This window comes from Silurus aristotelis, assembly GCF_946808225.1.
Source record: "Silurus aristotelis genome assembly, chromosome: 10".
In the NCBI taxonomy this organism is placed as follows: Eukaryota; Metazoa; Chordata; class Actinopteri; order Siluriformes; family Siluridae; genus Silurus; species Silurus aristotelis.
In genome coordinates this window covers 19,149,452-19,171,289 of record NC_139583.1, presented here as the reverse complement: position 1 = coordinate 19,171,289, position 21,838 = coordinate 19,149,452, and the positions used below count along the sequence as shown (strand labels likewise).

The window sequence follows — 21,838 nt, the reverse complement described above, 5'->3', positions numbered from 1 at the left end:
CGAATGTGAGTGACTTTCTATTTATTTTTTCTTATTGTTTAAACGTGAGATTGTGTGACCTGTCTCTTTTTACTTGCGGGACATTTTAAACTGGTGAACAGACTAAGATACCTGCATAATGTTTACTGGATTTTAATGGGTTAGCTGCCACTATCAACTCCAGAATTATGTAGAGCCTCAGAAAAACCCAATAACATTCAGTCTGTGGTCTGGCCTGAGCAGCATGCTGTGAGATTACAGCAGGGCAACCCACTTCCCTTCAACCATGGCTTATATTTTTAGATTGCTAGCTAGCGTAAAGTGCCAATTTATTCTGCAGTATATGTGCTGCTTACAATGCTGCATACTGAGCACACTATGCAAAGCACTGCTGCTTGATCAGACAGTGGCATTAACAGCAATATTATTGTACTATATGTAATTGCACAACTGACAGCATTATGTATTTTTGGTTACACAGCTTAGAATTCTAAATTATATATCATCTAAATGTGTGCACCCAAAGGTGAGATTAATTCACACAGCATTCATCACAGCTAGCTAGTTGCTAACAAACTATGAACATGGCGCTATCCTGATTTGTTTTATTTTTTTATTTTCGGATGAAAATGACATCATTATGAGCTCTGGCTCCACTTCTGAGGTAAATCAAAATGCAGCGTAAGTTACATTTGAATGCAATACTTAAAATCTAACAGCAGATGGCACTGACAGTGATGTTTATCCTAAAAGATAAAAATCTCCATATTTCCTTTGTTGAGTCCAAAATTCTGTTCTACCCTCACTCCCTCCCTCCTTCGCTCCCTCCCTCCCTCGCTCCCTCCCTCTCTCCCTGCCTAAACTGACTTTCTCTCTCACACATTTAAATACATATACACAAATACATGCACAGAATGAGACAATTAGCTATGAATTGAATAATGGCCTAATAGACTAAAGCTATTTTCAGGTATAACTGGGCTGCAATGTGTGTTATGTCGCAAACTAGTGTACAAGCTGAAATGTGCAGCTTAAGCACCCAGCACGTGGCAACATGCAAACTGAACTACTTCCTGTCATTTGCATTTATTCGAATGAAAATCAAAAAGTTTCCCCTCATATATGTGCAATAATAAAGAAGACTTGAGTGTAACATTTCCTCTGTGGGCTGATTTATTTCACCCAGATGAACATGCACCATCAAAAAGTGACAATTTCCTCACAGCTTACAACACACTAACACTAAACTAGACTTTTTTTTTCCAGTTTTAAAACGGACAGTTTTCCAAATATTAATAAAAGCCACAGTTGACTGCATAAAAAGCAATAGGGAAACTAAGACTTTATCTGACATTAATCTATTAAAATATGTGCTTACAAATGTCACAGAAGCACAGGGTTATATAAATCCCAAATCCTCTAATAGCACAATAGTATGAGCCAGCTTTAATTCAAAAGCCTAGTCAAATGTTACGTTTATAGACAAAATATGACATTTGGCAGATAAATACTAATTTCAAACTAATCTGAGGCCAAATGAACAATCTTTAAAAAAAAAAAAAAAAAAAAAAAAAAAAGAGGTTACACAATCCTCATCACAGGACTAGGGCTACACACTCTATGTCTCTTGTTTTCCCAGAAAACAGGTTTGGGCTCAGGATAGACTGGAATGCAAAGTATGATTCTGGCTTTGACTCAAAGGTTCCACCCAATCCAGTCCAATTCAATCTCTAAAAACAGCCAAGCTAAACGAAAGCTGCACAAAAACTAATCCGTCCCCACACACGCACGCGCACACGCGCACACACGCGCACACACGCGCACACACGCACGCACGCACGCGCACACATCTGTTCGATTGGTCTGTACTACTAATGGACAGAATTTAAATTAATTAACCTTTAAAATGAAAAGTATGAAGGTGAAACTTCTAATGCTGAAACCTAAAACCATTTACACAGAAATATACGGTGAAGTAAAGTACACACAATAATGCTGTGTCTGTGTATGTACCTGGGACTTCATCTGGGTCGCTTTCTCAGGGTCAACAGACAGCACATGCTGATAGTGACGAATTGTGTGCTGCCGGTCCTTATTCTCTGCATGAACATACCTCCTCAGAGCCTGCAGTATACGGTGTGGCTAGTAAAAAAACAACAACAAGGGATTAATATAACATAAATGCTGGATTATTAGTTTTAGAAAACAGGAAGAAGAAAACATTGAAATACACCCCATAGTAAACGCATGAATCGACGCAATTCTACAAATTCACAAGTAAGCTATCATTTTTCTCAACAATAAATAATACAGGTCGACCGATATTGGGTTTTTTCTGGTCGATATTTGATGCCGATTTTTTTTTTTTGCCTGGTGTTTTCTGATTTATTTATTTTTACCTTCATCTAATCATCAAACTTACTTATAGGAACATATTTATTTTTTATCACCAGATTATCTGTGTAAAGCTGATTTGAGACAATGTTAATTGTAAAAAAGCGCTACACAAATAAAAATAAATTTAATTGAATTAATTAAATCTAGTAGTTAATTAATGACATGATACAGAAAAATGCTGAAACTAAACATTTATTTTACATTAACAAGTTATTCTCATTCTCTCTCCAAATGTTTTTTTTTTTTATTCTCCAAAAGTAGTATCATATTTAACCAATAAAAGATATAAGGCTAGATTAAGCAATGTCGGATGGGTTTTGAGCTTCAGTGGGCTTTAGTATTTTTGCAGTGTTCCGCACCGTTGGCTCTTATCTACAGGTTCTGCATGCGGCGGAGCTCGTCATTCTTGCCACACGTCCTTGCAACTTAGCAGACATGATTTAAAAAACTACACACAACTGTTAGTAATGACGGTGGCGATTTTTGGTGAAAACGCTGTTTGCTCTAAATATTCACACTTCTAGCTCTAACGGTTTTCCTGTTTCGATGCGGAATACAGACTACTGCCACGTGCTGGTATAAATTATGCTTTCTCACGCAAGCGCAGAACGAACAGGCACGGTTTGTTCGGTCAGAGGCACTTGCCTAGTCGTCGTCTTCTTCTTTCTCCAGCTTCTCCCATTAGGGGTCGCCACAGCGGATCATCTGTCTCCATAACCCCTGTCCTCTACATCTGCCTCTTTCAAACCAACTACCTGCATGTTTTCCCTCACCACATCCATTAACCTTCTCTTTGGTCTTCCTCTTTCCCTCCTTCCTGGTGGCTCCATCCTCAACATTCTTCTACCAATATACCCCATGTCCCTCCTCTGCTCATGTCCAAACCATCTCAATCTCGCCTCCCTCACTTTGTCTCCAAAACGTCCTACATGCGCTGTCCCTCTAATAAACTCATTTCTAATCTTATCCATCCTCGTCACTCCCAACGAAAACCTTAATATCTTCAGCTCTGCCACCTCCAGCTCCACCTCCTGTCTTTTACTCAATGCCACTGTCTCTAAACCATACAACATCGCAAGGTAATCTGCCTAAATTGCTGCACAATCGGCCAATACTGATTAATTGAAAAAAAATATAAATTTTTTTCAGGCCGATTAATAGATTATGTAATCAATCGGTCGACCCCAATAAATAATAGTCATATTATTCCTAAAAATACATAAAAGCACCCTCAGTGTCCATATCACCACATTGTTCAGCAAAGCACCAATCACCTAATGTCAGTTTTCACATGTCTACAAAAGTTATATTGATTATGGTATATGAAATGACAGTGTAATACACCATGTGCTTAATCCATTCCACCACAATCACACCTGATTTCAGCGCAATACAGTTTATACATATTTGTGTTACATGTGGTAGTCACATTTGATTTTGGGTGTGTTGATTTATTTAGTAAAAAGATTTAATAAACAATCTATGACAAAAATGTGTAGCCTTAATACATGATGTAAAGTTGCATTCATTTCATAGATTTGTTTTTATGAGTAACTACTGCCCAGATAATCTTTCTTTTTTTTAAACTAGCCCCAGGTAAGCAAAAATAAACACTAAATCTATATCAGAGCAGTGTCTGATAGACATAGAATAGTAACCAAATAAAGTTAAATATTTTATACTACTGAACACTGTGGAAAAACACGTACCGAAGGTATTCGCTAAGCTTCAATGGTCCTTAAAGGTCAGTGAGGCTTGAGCACAAAGAAAGCTTCTGACTACAGTTTACTATTTAAAAACATACAGCAGATGTTTATTTGAGTCAGCTGGGGTGTGTGTGTGTGTGTGTGTGTGTGTGTGTGTGTGTGTGTGTGTGTGTGTGCGTGCAAGCTCACCCTAGGTGGGTCAGCCTGCAGGGCAGCAAGGTAGTTCTCCAGGGCAAAACGACGACGATCATTAAGCATGGCCTCCACCCGAGCCAAGTGAGTCTCCACCAGCTGCTGCTTCTCACTGGCTGCCTCTTCCTCCAGAGATGCCACCATAGCCTGGAAATGCTGCAAGGGGAGTTCATGTTTAGCCAAACTCTGCATAAGCTCCTAAATCTTTGTATTATTTACATCCAGTATAACAGAGGCATTTTGAAATCTCTATTAAAACAGACAGGGTGTGATAATGCTTTGACAATGAATTGTCTCAGGACCGAATAACAATTTGTACAATTTCAGCATTTAATCCACACCAAACATTTATAACTGTAAAAAGTTATGTTTATTAAGCACCAGTCAACTGTCTGTGGTCTGCTGAGGTCACGGTCTTGACCTTAACTGCCTAAACATGTTCTAAAATTAGTATGTGTCTCACAATGGCTTTTTCTTCTTCTCCACTCTGCCTACTACCTGCATGTCTTCCCTCACCACACCCATAAACCTCATCCATGGTCTTCCTCTTCCTTTGAGGCTCCATCCTCAGCATTTTTTTTACTGATATACCCCATGTCCCTCCTCTGCACATGTCCAAACCATCTCAATCGAGTCTCTCTCACTTTGTCCCCAAAACATCCTACATTCGCTGTCCCTCTAATAAACGCTTTTCTAATCCTGTCCATCCTCGTCACTCCCGACGAAAACCTCTGTCTCAAGATGGCTATGTAAAGGATAATCCATGACCATGTACTTTACATGATTTTTCTCCCTTATATTATGATCAGTTTCCTATACATCATTTTTACCATATCAGTCACATGACACTCAAAGTCATCCATTTCACTCATTATGAAAATGTTTACAGCAATTGCCATACTCAGTATACAACTATGAATATGTTACTATATTTACAGTTGTTTCAAAGTCAGTAAAAATGAACAATGATTACTGAGTGGAACTCCCTGTGCACAGGATTGAATGCACACCTTCCATTTAATCAGAATTGAGTATTCAAATGGTATATTAAATTTTAAATGCCTCACGCAAGTGTTTGAAACGGACAGAAATAAAAATGAAAGCACACACACACACACACAAAAGACTGTAAAAGAAACAACAAACAACAAAGTACAATGGATTGCAATAATCTTTTCTGGCTTTTGCTGACGTATCACCCACATTTACAAGTTTTTTTGATTGGTAATAACATAAGACTATTGATGACAACCTTTTGGGTTTGCATTGCAGAATGGGGTTCACACTGCTGAAACAGCAAAAAGGAACAGAATAGAGAGACTGTCTTGGCAGTGAATGTGTTCAGCATCTCTCCATTTCTGACATGCTGCTAAGATCTAATAGACCTGCATAAATCTAATACTGAAAGTGTCTGTTACTGTAGCGCAAACATAGCTCATAAATATGATATAAAGTGTGCAGTAGCAATTGAGGGCAGAGTGGAGTAGGACATTAGGTACACTGAGTCAACATTCAATTCATTCAGCTGCAATACATTTAATTTATAGAACACTTGCTTTATTTATTTTTTATTCCCCAAGGAACTTGTATAGTATAAGTAAATGATTTACTTTTCAGAAACCCAAATGCTTTTTGAGCCATATCTAAACTTTCTATCAATTAATTACTTCAGAAACAAGCCAACGAGATATGAGCAGGAGAAACCATTTTTTAGCATTTCACACAGCTTGCATCAAGCTATCCTTATAAGTTCTAAGTATTTCTGCAAGAACTGGCTACTGGGGAAGATATTAGCGAGGAGTGTAGAACCCCGCAGATCGCCACCTGCAGCTATATTTATAGCTGTTACTTCACACAAGTTTAAAATGTGTAAAACATTGTTTGGTGGTCATTGTCAAAGTCTTCAAACTTTTTTTTAAATTAGCATCAAAATGAGATGAATATGCAATTCATGCTTTCTAATAACGTTGTATTTTGGTGCATAGATAACTAAAGGATGCAGTAAGTTCTGCAGGGTACAAATTCTGCTCTTCGGTGGCTAGATGTCTACTAAAATGAAGCTGAATTTACCTGGATCAACGTCTGTCTGTCTACTTTGGGCAGATTCTTGGCCTGAAGCTCTGCTTCCTCCCATTCCTTCCTTACCTGAGAAACAAAGCAGCAGAACAGAAGTGAGCAGCTTGGGGAGGAGGGGTCTCAAATGCAGAGAAACCGTAAACCTAAAAAAAATTAAATCCCCACTGTACATATATATTTTATTTTTTTCTCCCTATCTCTTAAATTGAACTTCCCCATCCATTTTCTCTTTTTCCCCCCTTTCCCTACTACCCCTTTCTCCTCACCCTCTCCATGCGGTTGCGGTGTCTAATCTCTAGCTGCTCTTTAGCCTTCTGGAAGCGACTATGTTCCTGATCATCAGCTGGAGTCTCAAAGTACACATCCATGGGCTGTGGAGTGGAGGGCAGTGCTTTGGGAGACAGAGAATAGAAGTACACTGTTTAGCAGAAAGACCAAAAAGACAAATGACACAAAGGTAAGTGCACTTACAGAGATACAAGTCAGTAGGGAGTTAGGAAAAGAAATGAGACAGACAGACATGCTGTAACACAGAAAGCTAAAGAATAACGTATGCCTAAAAAGCTGGTAGAGGTGTTCATGCAAAAAAGACAACAGACAAATAAAACTAACAAACTGTGGAACCATTCTGGAGAAGACCTCTCTGTGATTTTCTCTCTCTCTCTCTCTTTTTTTTTTTTTTTGCCCTACCTAAACCCCACTAAACTTCGAACAAGAAAATCTTCAAAAGCGAGAAAAAGCTGAACTTTCATGAAAATCACTAGGGTATTAGTAGGTTGAAATCATGTGCCCAACATATCATACAATTTATATAAAAGAAAAAACACATACAGATTGACACTATATTATGATTTAACTGCAGAAATTTTTTGATTTATAGGCAACCAGCTTTCAGCATCCCTGTTCATGTCAGAATTCTGATTTGTATAATAATAATATTAAGCAGTCTACAAGCAGGTAGATATGATAGTTGCTGATTATTTAACTTTTTGTATTTGGATAGTATCCATACACCTAGAACAGTAAGTATGCCCAAATTATTAAATAAACCTTCCAATAAGCGTTTAAGTTTTGTTAATAGATCTCAAAGTTTCATGGGCATAGAGTATTTTGGTGAACTGTGATGCATGGAAGCTGTCACCCCTCATCACAAACCATTCACACAGGTTTGTTGACAGTGGGGTGGCTGGCCGCTTGGGCGACCTCACTCTGTGCTCCCTTCTGGCTCTTCCTTTTAGTTATGCAGTCACTGCTAGACATGCCTAAGTCTTTGCACACACAGTGAACAACTTTATAAACATTTACAGTACAAGAGTATACTTACTTATCTGTGTAAACCCCCCCCAAACATCCATCTCATCTCTCTTTGACCTGCTAGCTTCACCATAATGCCCCGCTTATGTCCCTGCATGAACTGCCTACAAATTACCCAAGTTTGTGCATGCTGTGTATATTCTTTCTTGGATAGCCTAAAATCAACATTTGCTGAAGAACTGTGGACACAAATTTCCATCATGAAGCATTTTTCCGAACACATTTCTTAGCAATGGTCACGATTTTCCTCAGGATTTGCACAAAGCAATAATAAACAAAAACAGCCTCCTCAAACCTTTCAAAAGCATCACATTCCTGGCATTTTGTTTTCTATTGGCTCATAAGGTGAGAGTCCTTAATTTAGCACGAATTAGACAGAAAATAATACCTCGAAGATGCATCTTGCTCTAGCTCCATCCTTCAGTGAATTGCCTTTTCTGCCTGGCTAAATTTTGTTCAATACGACTAGTGCAGCAAAATCCCACTTGTTAATGTGATTGGATAAGAAATGGTAAAAATTATCTTTTTGTACAGAAACCCAATTCTCTCTCTCCAAAAAAAAAAAAATAAAAAAAAATTTCCTCCTTACTCAGAGTAAATCAAATATTAATGAGCATTAAGGTGTAAAAAAAACACATGGCTTTTTATGACCACCTTGTTTAACTCCAGAAAGCTGAAAACTGAAAATTTGGATTCCATATAAACTTTAAACATTATTAACACAGAGAGGCACAAGGATAGCAAACCATATACGTTAAAAACATTCCATTTAGATAAACATTGAAGTTATGGGGATTTGATCAGATATTTATTGTGCACTCATTTGTAAAGTCTGTTTAGGTGCATGAACTAATACGGACTGAAAAGGTTGAGGTTGAGTCCTTGCTGAAACTTACTCAGGCTTTTGCACACGGCCATGCAGTACTCCTCAGACTCAAAGTTGTTGCGGTTGCCAGCACAACCTCCATAGATGAAGCGCACACACTTTTTATGGTGAATGTCAAAGTGCCAGCGGGGCATAGAGGCACGACACGGGCCTGTCTCCGCATCCATGGAGCAGACAGCTAAAACGGGAAAAACAGTTAGTGTACTACATTGCACCAATACATATTTATACCAACTTAACCAACATCTCTCAGTCATTACAGTGTATTTACTACCAAATAATAACCAAACACCCAGATGGTTGTATCTAACCTTTAATCTCCTGGTAAGACATGTCATTGTCCTGGCTCTCAACAACCATGTCCTTGTCTTTCTTTCCGTCTTTCTCTTCACTCTCTCTGTCCTCATCTTCATCTTCATACACGTAGTGGTACTGGTCAACGTCGTCATCTCCCTGGTAATCCACATTCTTATCTTCATCTTCCTTCTGAGTTGGCTGTTCATCAATTACTGGCTCACTGTGAGGAGGATAAAATTTTTCAGTTTGTTTGAATCAGCAATTCTTTTGGCATAAATAATACAAATAAAGACTACAGAGGGCAAGGGGAGGGTGAAACGGCATGAAAAGGTGAAGACAAAGAGCAGAAAATTAAATATAAAAACGGTGGAAAAGGAGAAAAGTAGGTGAAAAAGTAAGAGTTGCAAGAAAAAGCCACCCTGCCAACTATTAATTTTAATGTTTAACATGATGTTCAATATCATCCAATACCATAACTTTTTTTATTTTTATTAAATTCTGAGCTTTAAAGTCCTTTTATCATCCTATTTCCTCTTTATTTATGTTTCCTGAAATGCCCATTAACATTTAGTGCTTCAGGCTGTCAAGCCTTCACCTCATCTGGGACGTACCGCTGAAGTCACAGTCACTGCACTCATCATTTCATAGATCGATAACTATTCAAGCAAGTCTACTTTTAACTGCATCATATAGCTACACTGCATTCTGGGGCTCGGAGTGCCAATGCACCAAAGCCTTCACTACTACTACTACATTGGATTTCTTATCAGTATTACGTTGAATGTTGCTGGATAATGATAAATATGAGACGTAAATGAGAAGTAAGTGACTATATTCTCATGTATGCTTGTGATTTTTGCATTAAGATCTATTAAACATCACTGTAAATGTTCTGGCAATAATGGTTTTCATGTCAAATCAAAACAACATTGGGAAAATAATGAAAGTGCAACAAAATCTGATCGTATCACAAATGACTAGAAAAAAAAATTATTGTGGGTTCGGGTTTGACTCACAAATGCCACAGACTCTCTAACATAATTGTGATATGCAGTATCTCATACTGAACAACAAACTTTCACCTTTGCTTATTATGTCCTGTCAATGCTAAATACAAGGATATTTAGAAAATCTACACACACTAGGAAAAAATTAGAAAATGATCACCTTTCCTCTACTACTACATCATCCTCCTCATCATTGTCATCCTCATCATCATCCTCCTGCACCTTGTCGCCATCATAATCCTCAGCAAAACCATCATCATCCTCATCATCATCTGTGTCTTCCTCCTGAGGAGCAATGGTAGTTGGAGTAGGCTCCTGAGCAGGAGAGGACAGGCAACAAACATATTCCGTGCCATAGAACTTGTCCACACCACAGGGTAGCAGCATGCCGTAGCTGTGCAGCACCATGTTCGCCTTCAAGCAAGCCTGAGAGAAGAATATACAAAAGGAAAGAGCTTTAAAGAGTGATTAAGAAAACATCAAACTCATTCACTGGTACACTCACACTTAACACTTTACTGAAGGTGGGTATGAAAAAGAGAAAAAGCTAATATGAGAAACAAAACCCTAACCCTAACCCTAGCCCTAAGCATCATAGCAAACTACACTGCATGAGTTAGGAATAAATTCTGCATTTATAATCTTGTAGTCAACATTAAGAAAAAAAAAAAAGGAGAGTAGGCAAAAAATTAAGAGACATCTACACATTGGTCACTATATCTCTACTGAGTTCAAGAACCATTAAGTCAATGCTAATACTGGACACCTGCTCTCTAATCTGCTGCTTCTGGCCTGCACAATGTGTTAAATAAAAATTAGATTAAAATAAGATTTGTGATCATACAGCCACAAAAGCATAAGAAAAGTCAGGTGTTGGAGAGGGTCATCAGTCCAATTCATTCCCAAGCTGTTCAATCAGGTTGAGGTCAAAGCTCTATATCAGACCACACAAGATGTTCCACTGTATTCCATGTAAACCAAAGATTGAATTCTAACAAGGCATCCAATTGGGAAGTGGTAGCTCACTGGTTAAACTGTTGAACTTCAGATTGGAAAGTCATGGGTTCAAATCCCAATTCCACTAAGCTGCCACTGCTGGATCCTTGAGCAAAACCCTTAAACCTCAATTGCTCAGCTGCATAACTAGGTAACTGTCATCTGCCAAATTACATAAATCTTAATATAAATTGTGTGTCTCCAACATTTTGGTAATAATTTGGAGAAAAACATGGCTTCCAATACTTTTGTCCATATAGTATATGTATGTAAATATCTACATTCCTACTCACCAGTGTCAGTGAGGTGTATCTAAACGTAAAACAATAAAATAAAATAATGAAGCTAGGACTAACCCTGTAGCAGTAAAAGTGGAATTAGTAACCTGCACTGGTTTTGTAAGATGCATTTATAAGATTGTATTGCTTGTGTTTCAGAAACCTGTAACATGAGAGGACTAGGAATTAGCAGCTAAACAGATCTTCAAGCGCAAATGTGAGGATTTTTGTGTATCTGTTGTCTGTAGAGAGAAAAAAGGGATGCAGAGTGGTAAAAGCAATATAATCATTCAAAAATTTCTCAGCTTACCTCCTTTGCTTCCCCTTGCCACTGCTGATGATTGAGACACTTGTCCATGCGCTCCTTATGGAAGAAGTGACACTTTGCTGGCACGAGGAGCACATCGCTCACAAAATCTCCAACTGCAAACATACACCATAAGAAATTTTATATTATATATATATATATATATATATATATATATATATATATATATATATATATATATATATATATATATATATATATATATATAAAACTTAGCATGTCATTATGGAGGTGGAAGTTTCCCAACAACAACCTGTGCAGCTCTGGTGAATTCCATTCCCAGGAAAACAAAATAATTACACTTTGAACCTATTTTTGAGTTCACTAAAGATGTACTCACTTTTGTTGCCAGCTATTTTGACAATAATGGCGGTATGTTGAGTTATTTTCAGAGGACAGTAAATCTGTACTGTTATACAAGCTGCACATTAACTATTCCAAAATATATATCAGAGTTTCATGTCTATAGTATTGTTCCTTTAGAAGATGTAAAATGTACATACATTTAAACTTACCTTTAAACAGTTCAGAAGGATGTCATGATCACATCACAATGGCATAAGTGTAATAAAACACTACAGCTTCTGCTATAATAGCACATCATTTTGGTAGCACAACAAACCATCAAAGTGTGACTCATTTGTATAACTGCAGGGTTTTGTTGTGTGCTTTTCTTTGCATAATGGACCATTCATTTTGTTGGTGAACATTTCTGGCTATCACTAGCTATCAATCATGTGAAAAATAATCTTCCAAATTTTAAAACATTACACGTTTTGTAGTGAAAACTATTAGAGTCAGGCACAAACCAGTGTAATTACCCTTCCGGTGCTGAGAAACCTTCAGACATTTCTAGAGAAGAGACAGTGTGTCACCTCTCAAAGTAAAAGATGATGAGAGATGAGATATGGAGATATAGAGATATAGAGATGTACACAGGAAACACAAAGGAATAGATGCTCTCTGCTGGCCAAACAAAGAGAGAGGGAGGAGAGTGAGGGGGAGAGATGGTGTTTTGGAAAATGAGACGGTTGAGGGAAAGAAAATTCTATCACTGTCCCTCCAAATGCGCGCGCGCGCGCGCACGCACGCACACACACACACACACACACACACACACACACACACACACACACACACACACACACACACACACACACACACACACACACACACACACACACACACACACACACACACACACACACACACACACACACACAAAAAGCAGGGGTGGAAGAAAAAAAAAGCAGGGGTGGCAGAATTATGTAAATTTGATTTGAAGTAAAAGTAGAGTGTATCATGCCAAAATCCAACTCTTCAAAGTGGAAGTTTCCAGGCAAAAGTGAAATTTAGGTAAGGTTATAGCTTAAATGTATCTTTTCTCACATCTCTAATACTGTCAAAAGAAGATTTTCGGTCTATAGCAACTTGTTTCAAACAGAGCCAGTTTAGATCCGATATATTGCCGTTTCAAGTAATCTAAGAGCACATGGTAGGTAATTTCAGCTGAAATTTAAGAATACCTGCATCCAAATCGAGAGAATAGTGTAGAAATTTTAGCATTTATTATAAATGGTCCCTCCATTTAAATGACTGAATGCAATAAAGTAAAAAAAAATTTTATTTTATTCTGATTTTTTTTTTTTTTTTTTTTTTTTTTTTACAAAAGGTTCTTCTATTTATAGCAGTTTCCAGATCCTCTAAACTAAGGATCATTCATTGAATCAATCTGCAGGTGTAGTACAAGAAAAAATTGGTTATTAAGAGAGAAGCTGCAGGGGCCGTTACTGTCTATAGAAAACATTTAGCACTGGGCTGAGACTTTGGACACAACAGTTCTATAGGTCTTTTTCCCAAAACTCTTTGTTGGTTGTAACCATGCAACTTTACTATTAGATTGAACTAGACTTGCTGCCCTTCCATTTACAGGAGGGTTAATAAGTATTTAGACAGTTATACAAGCTTTGTAATTTTTGTCAATGTACACCATTACAATGGGTTTGAAATTATCAAACAAGATTCCAACAACAGCTATATAACCCCAGGCTATAGCACTGCCTTCACCGTGTTTTACAGGTTATGTATGTTTTGGTTCATAAGCTCTTCCTTTTCTTATTCATAATCTTCTCTATTCATCGGTCCTGCGCAGGTCAATCTTGGATTATTAGGTCAAAATTCTTATTCCAGAACTAAGAAGGCTTTTTAGATGTTCTTCAGCAAGTCTATTCTGGCCTTCCTGCCCATGAGTGTTACAGTGGTGTGCATCTTGAAGTTAACTCTCTTTAAATTCATGTCATGAAGGCATTTTTTGATTGTTGACTTTGACAGTGATTCACCTGCCTCCTCCAGAGTGTTCTAGACTCTGCTGGTTGTTGTAAATTCTTACATTTCTTCTATCTCTGACGGGTCTGTTTTTACTTTTAATGCTTTTCCGTGACCTTTGGATACATCAGTAGTCCCAAGAACAACTGTGAAATGCAATTTGAACACTTAGAATCTCTTGGTAAGAATCTTACCAATCAGCTTGTTTTTCCAGGGGAAAATGACCTGCCCTTTTAAAAAATGCATTTAATTCCTAAATGTTTAATTCGATAGGTTTGTGGCACCCCTTCTGAAAGCTACATTTCTGTAAAAGTCTACATTTTATATTTTGAGTATGTTTGTTTGGTGAATCTCTCTCACAACACTATAAGCAGATCCTTCAGGAAAGGTTTTCTCCTCACTGTGCTTTTATTGTTTTTTTTGTCATTATGACCTCCATGATAAGCAACAGTGCCAACCGAGATACAGTTCTTCTGTAGTACCTTAAACAGAAAGAAAGTGTCAGCTGATGTGTGCTTTTTTTTTTTTTTTTTTTTTTTTTTTTTTTTTTTAGAAAGGCTCACTACATCTCAGCAGAAATTCTAGGCTAGACACTGCTAAATATTTTGGGGGCATTTCTTTACTACCAGGTGCTTAAGGATGGGATGGCCAAAAACAACTGAATAGCTGCATAGTAGAGCTACAGTCAAAAGGAAAAGAAAAGACAACCTCCTGCTAACATTTTGTCCTGATCAACTTCTAGAAACAAACAAATGAACTTAGGTGATGACTAATGGCCACAAGAGATTTCAAAATGCAAAACATCAAGAACGAAGGTCTGACTACCTCTATAAAAGCAGAGCTTTCAGCAGTGTGGTATTTTTTAGCACTCTGGTATGTGTCTACATGGTAAAGACAAAAAATTCTTTATACAACATAAAGACCACAAAGGCCAAGATTAAGACGTTCCATCATTATGCACATAAAAAAAAAAAAGAATGCCTCAAACCAACTATCAGGCATGATTGCGAAGGAAGAATTCAATTTCTTTGTGTGCACTTGTGTCCAAGACTAGCCTCTATTCTACCAGTTTGCATTCATCCTTCCCCTCATCCTTATCTTTATTTTCACTAGCAAATTTAATCCAACCATCTCCTTAATGGTTAAAAGAACACATATGACCTTCTGTGCACTTCAAATCAAGATCTCAACTTTTGTTTACAGAGGATAAATGAATTCACATGAATCCTGTTGAGACACGTCATTCCTCATCTTACAAATCATGCTCTTGTGTCAAAAGATGTCGATATCTGCACCTCTCCAGCACAGTATGCCTCGGACCACGTGACCCAGCCAAAGATACTCCTTGGGATGTGCACAAGCAAAATCACTTCCACTTTTATCTCCAACCAAGCATGAGCATGCCCTTTACTCGCATGCAACACACAGAATCACATTCCACAAAAATAATGCATGTATGCCCACGTAGTCAAATTTAAATTTCAACCCATTCAAAATATTCACTATTTTATTTAGCTTCTAACGTGTTTGCTGATTTGTGTTCAATAAGTATTCCGTAGAACCCATTGCATCTTTGCCGAGCTACTAATAAAGAGCTTCAAGCATTTGGATGAATTCAGATTTGTTTATGTCCAGGTTATTCGAATGACATAGGGAAAAGTGTCAAAAATGCTAACTAGAGTATAGGAATTATTAGAGCTTTAAATCAAAGGATCCTGTATGAAATTGAAGGTGTATATACTGTTATATTATGTATATATTGCAATATATATATATTGCAGGTTGAAGGCTAGACAAGAGACCATGTGGTAGAATACCCAGTAAGCACTCCAAGACTCATCATTTAAATTGTGAATGGATGTGTACGTGTGGCAAAAAGTTGAGCAGCACTAGTCAATCACACTCTGAAACCCAACTGATGCACTGTCAATTCCTTACACACACACACACACACACACACACACAAAACCAAATGGGCATTTTATGTAGCCTCTAACTGTCAGACCATTTCACAGTCCATAGTTAGCACTATCGGATTTTTCCGCTCTCCAGCACCACAAAGAAAATTGATCAAAGAAAATCGATCAAGAAAAGAGTATAGATGAAGGACAAGGTATTTCTATCATTTGGATACTTTTGAAGTTTATAATTATTTTACTATAACTAATTGAAGTGTAGTCATGCATTGCTGAGACACACCTGCACATTTTGTTTTTTTCACATTTTGCAACATGTTCTCTAAAAATGATTTACATTTTCTCTTCTTTTTTTCCCCCAGACTTTATTCACAATAATGTGATGCATTGTTAGTGAAGGCTGGTTAAAGATGGAGGAGAAATGGCAGTTTGATGCAAACCAATTTTGGTGCTTAGTCTCAGGTCATAGTCCTGAAGATGTCAGTGAGCATAGTCATCGTTAAAACACAGCCTTTTGGGGGTTTCAAAAAGTGTTTGATAACTTCAGGGACACTTACTCTGAAGATGTGTGCCAAAGTTGGTAAAAAAAAAAAAAAAAAAGACTACAATATTTTCCTGAAAAAGTTTTCAGATAGAGAACAGTCTAATTATGAAGCATATGATATACTGAACTTGGCTCAAACAAGAAAATCCAGGGATGTTTGTCTTTTAAATGATGGGCAAAAGTGATCGTCATAAATATACTTCAAGTCAAGTCAAGTTTATTTGTATAGCGCTTTTCACAACAGACATTGTCTCAAAGCAGCTTTACAGAAATCAACAGTCAAGGTGAATGGTGAGCATTTATCCCTTATGAGCAGCCATGGTGACTGTGGCAAGGAAAAACTCCCTTAGATGTTATGAGGAAGAAACCTTGAGAGGAACCAGACTCAAAAGGGGAACCCATCCTCAATTGGGTGTCATTAAGAGTGTGATCATAAATCTTTCAACAATACAGAACACTGGAGAGTGAGAACTAACATGAGTACTGGAGTATAAGATTATGAGTAATGTTCTTTCTACAGTCTTATATAGTCATTATGGTTATAAAACTAGGAGCTACTGAGCAACTCATAAAATAGCTCAACATTTGTGATCATCACAGATCCAACACCAGCTTCTCCATGCCAGAGCCTTTAAACACTCCAGGAGGTCCAATGTCAAAACCACACATGTAGTGAGATCCAATTGGCACTGGTACGTCTCTAGATGGTACGGGACGTTTGTGAGTTCGGCATCTACTTCTTTAAAGGCCCACAATCTTCATGAGGTGGGACGTGACTGGAGCTGGCCAAACCTCAGGATGCCTCGGGATGGGAAGTATCAAATTTGACCCAATGTAATGAAGTTGGCAGCACTTGACCCATATCTGGTAAGAATGTTCCTTAGACCCTCCCTAAGTTGTGTGCCAAATTTCACAACTTTTTTGCCAAATGGTTCTATGGGGTGAACCATCTATATACTGGCACCATCACCCTAGCCAACAAACGAAGAGAAAAGGGTTGAACAACAATAGGGTGATCACCTAATAATAAATATAGTCATAAATGACTTGAATTGAAGCTAGTTCTCACCAAGATGTTTTGTAAAGTCCTGATAAAACAATGTGATTGGCTGGCTAAAAATAAATGGATAGATGGATGGAAAGATGGATGATTGTTGCACTTTTGTTTGTTTTGTTTTATTTTTTTTAATTAAAAACACCTTTGTTAATTGAAGCCATAATAAGAATTCAACTTAAACCATGAGCCTTAATATTTTGTCAAACTGTGAAAAATAAGGCCTATTGTATAAGGTTGTCAAAGCACAACCGAACTGACACTGCTTGCCCTGCATTATTGCTTAATCTAACTTTTTGGTTTAGAAGTTGGTGAAGAAGTATATAATAGTATGCAGTTATAAACTGTAGCAATACAATTATATATTTATGACTTACCCAAGCATTTGTATGGGACCACAGTGTGAGCTTGAGACTTGCACTGTTTCTTTCCTTTCCTGCACCAGTTTTCAATCTTGACTGGTTGGTTGGCTTCCAGAACATTTGTGATTTCCAGTTTGGGGTACATCTATCAGAAAAGCGAGAGAAACATTTTAAATTCATCAGCGGTCAATGAGGCATGCCTGACTATTTCTAGACACGTCCTGATTCGAGAAGAACCGGCACACAACATTTCCTTTTGTGAAACACCACAATAAGGTTCGCAATAAAAAGCCATATAATGTACACCAAGCAAGGTTTACCACGACAGAATGTGCTGTCGAACAAAAATAAAGCACATCGTGATTGTGCAATAGGTGCAGCAGAGTGACTGTTACCACCCTTATGTGTAATGTGTTTTGTGAAGCAGTGCAGCTTGTAGTGTGTCCTTTTGATTATACCAAAACATTTAGACAATGATTATAATTTCTTTTTTTATTATTACAAGCCTGATTACATCCTGGTTGTTTTTTGTGGAACATTTGTGAGGCAAGTTGGTTTCTGATTTCACCTATATTATAGCCAAGATAAACAGCTGATCCCCCACTATCATCTCATCATCTAATATTACTGAAAAAACACAAATTGCAATTAAAAACCAGATAGCATAAAAACCTTTGTCCTGATGACTATCCTATGCCAGGGAACTTAACCAATCAGTGTGACTGTTTATTATGTATAGAAAGAAAAAGAAAAAGAGAGAGAGAACAAAGAAAGTAAATGCCCCTGTGTTGCCTTGCATTTGTGACAGATAAAATGAATAAATAAAAAGTGTGCCAACCTGTTGTGGCAACTCAAGAGAATATGTATGCTTAACAAAAAAGAATGATCTAACCACATATTTAGACTGAACTCCATCCATGAAAAGAAACAGCTACGCTTTTCCTCAAACCCAATCTACACTGCATAAAAGAACGGGCAGAGACTTTCTTCCAGCACTCCCTGTTATAGTAGTATTTCTACAGAGCATTAATCCTGAAAAACTAACTCACCTCCTGACAGTATTCCAGCACACCCTCCTTGTTTTTAATGCAGCTCTTGGTCCCAGAAGGGTCCGGCTCCCATTGACCTGTCTGCGTGTTGACATGCATGTTGAGTTTCCCACAATACATGGCCACTTGAGGCTCCGCCACTGCAAAGCCGGCTCCTGGGTTAGCTGCTAATGCCTGTGCAGGACAAGAGAAAAAACAGAAAAGACAAAGATGCGTTAATACATAAATGTCTCTCTAATCTTTACCCTTTGGACAAAAACAAAAGAAACACATCTGTTCAATCCTATGAGCCTTTAAAGAAGCAGAATCAGAAATCCTAATATAATTGCAAATAGCTACTGAAGGATAAAGCACCATATAACACCAACTTGGGGTCAAATAACAACATTGATTTTTCTTCCTCCAACACTAGTCATCAACAGCAATTTCACATGATAAGACCACATGCTTTTTTTGGGCAAGTTCACCATCAAAGTCAGGGCATGCCATAGTTCACTGCAGAAAAATAAATAAATAAATAAATACAGGATTTGAGAGCGGCAGTCTCCGACAAATCCCACGGCAAAGATTTTAAAAATGATAGTTTTGTTGTTAATGTTACAGTTTTGGCAGTATACTGTTCACCTTTTTTAAGTACAGTTTAAATTAAGGCTGGAACAACTAATCAATAAAATCGATAATAATCTACAATGCAATTCGTTGTCGTTATCGATTATTTGGGCTGCTAAAGTTATGGGTTAGCGTGACTATAAGATAACACAGCCGCTTGCGAAATGCAAGAGAGTACAGGTCAAGCGGCAGCAGGAAAAATTGGGTGTCCCAAGTCACGGATGAAAGCGAAACATCAGCATGATGAGCAAAAACTGTATAGTCCTCATAAAGAAATGGTGTAGTTTTTAAATGAAGCACTAGTGTGTAAAATGTTTGTTTGTAACTTTGGGACAGTCGCACTGGATCTGTTCTGTCGTGCTTTTCGAGCATCAGGTTACGGAATCAGTTCGCTTGGAAAAAATTAAGACGGTGCGAACAAACACTAAATCTAAACGCAGCAAATAACAGCAATAAACGATTTTTTTTTTTTTCACTGTTGTGGTTTTCAGCGAATCTTCATGCATTTGTACACTAATTAGCCACACCTGTTAGCTTGCTGCGTTTCTCTGTTCCATTCTTTTTATAGCATTTGTCTACTTCAACTATCCGTTTTCAAACGTCATGTACTGTGGCTTTAATATAAGTTTAAATGCTTGTTTTCAATGTTTGCATAATTAATTCATGCATATAATCAATGAATTATTATACAAAATTACATTTATAGTATATTGTAGATGCTTGAATAAAATGTCTGTATTTCTTTATCAAAAATTGTCAAAATAAATGTTGTATTATATTTTATAGATTTTTAAGCATGATTGTCAAATTGCCATCTGCAATTATAATAAAAAACAATACAAATGTTGATTTACACAAATTGAGTCACCTTGCATGCACAAATGCTGTGGTTTTTTTTGTTTTTTTAAAGAAAGAAACAACCCAGCATGAATGAATTGGATGAAGGAGAAATCCCCCATGCACTGCTCCACAAGCAGCCACTATAAAATTTATAAAGTACAAAAATTAAAGATAGTTAAACTCAATTTGTGGCTTTTGTATTTTTAAATACACGTTTATATACAGTTATAATGAAATAAATACAAAAACATACGAAACATCTAATTAAGGAGAAAAATCCTCCACTTAAGCGATAAAAAAAAAAAAATTGTCTGATTAATCGATTATCTAAATAATCGTTAGTTACAGCTCTGGTTTAAACAATGTACTGTCAGTATATATGATCCTATTCTTTATGACTGTAAGGGTGTAAAGTAGTGAAACAAAAATACACCAATGACACAAAAATGTAAATATCAGGTTTTAAGGTATGGTGTGTCGTTGTAAGTTCTAGCAGGAAAGGCATTGTAATCCTATAGAACATGATTAATTATACCGTTGTACATGGGTTGAAGAGTAAATATTTTTTTATTGAGGGACACGTTTGAAACCAAGACGTTTATAATATTTATTTACATTAGCCAAACTTTAAATCTTACAGGGGCATCAGGGACAACAAGAAATATGATGCTAAACCAAATTTTCCCTCATCACCGAGCCCCTGGGGGTGAGGTCCTAATTAGAATTCTCAAGGTTCACATGAATCTTCAAGCGATCATCAAAATGAGCCTTATTTCCTGTTTTGCAGCTTCGCCAGCAAATTTGTTTTGCACGTTACAGACCAACACTTTTGAATATCAAAAACCTTTTCATAACTTTCGTCAGGAATAGTCTGAAGTTTATCTGAGGCAACTGGTTAAGACTGAACCAGAAATGGGCAGTGTGAAAGCTCTAATATATAGATTTATATCTGTCAAAAAAGACCCTAGTTTGAACAAGGGATCTTTAATCAATCATCAAATGATGTAAAAGTTATAGGCAGAATTTTACCTTGAACATGTGATCCATAGTCACATAAGTCAATTGACTTATGGCAATATGGCCAAGCAGCAAGCCAGATTTCACATCAATTTACAGCACAATTCAAGGGCTGCCATATTCATCAAGCAAATAATGATAATAATAATAGTAATAGTAATAATAATATGAACACAAACAACAATATGGCTCCAGCACATTTTGTGTTCACTCCCTAATAACATGAACATAAGAAACAGCAGATTAGGTGCTTGACCCCTAATTAATGAGTAACAGAATACCAACAGTCACTATAACAATCATAAAAATACAGCAAATCACTGAGTCAGCCTTTAGGCACTTAAATTCCACATTTCTCAGTTGCTGAAAGTGTGCATGTCTACTAGCTTTCCAAGAACCTTCTAGCATGTGCTAAAGCAGACTCTATTCAAACAGCTTTCCCAAGAGACACACCATGTATTTGAATAAAGAAATAAATAAAATTACACAGTTCATTTACAATTTCTTGACTAATGTCCCCAGAAGAAATTGTCTAAATGAGTCTGTGCCAACTGGTTTAAGGTTCGCTCATGACATGTATGAAACTGCTTACCGCTTTAATGTTTATGCTCTGCCATGTGTGTTTTGTTTGTTACGGTTTATGTCCCGTCCCCCGCATCAAGTATT

At 37.2% G+C, this 21,838-nt stretch overlaps 1 protein-coding gene across 4 annotated transcripts in view; it reads right to left on the bottom strand.

Annotated features, from left to right (window-relative positions):
- Positions 1–21,838, bottom strand: part of aplp2 (amyloid beta (A4) precursor-like protein 2) — a 53,739-nt gene that overhangs the window by 11,231 nt on the left and 20,670 nt on the right. For all 4 annotated transcript variants that reach the window (XM_083552661.1, XM_083552663.1, XM_083552660.1 and 1 more), the window contains exons 2-11: positions 18,707–18,880; positions 17,673–17,802; positions 11,439–11,551; positions 10,015–10,280; positions 8,862–9,067; positions 8,561–8,728; positions 6,617–6,741; positions 6,345–6,419; positions 4,272–4,430; positions 1,993–2,121 (exon numbers count right to left, since the gene is read on the bottom strand). In XM_083552661.1, coding sequence (XP_083408787.1) covers positions 1,993–2,121; positions 4,272–4,430; positions 6,345–6,419; positions 6,617–6,741; positions 8,561–8,728; positions 8,862–9,067; positions 10,015–10,280; positions 11,439–11,551; positions 17,673–17,802; positions 18,707–18,880 — 1,545 coding nt within the window. The remainder of the gene's footprint in view (positions 1–1,992; positions 2,122–4,271; positions 4,431–6,344; positions 6,420–6,616; positions 6,742–8,560; positions 8,729–8,861; positions 9,068–10,014; positions 10,281–11,438; positions 11,552–17,672; positions 17,803–18,706; positions 18,881–21,838) is intronic.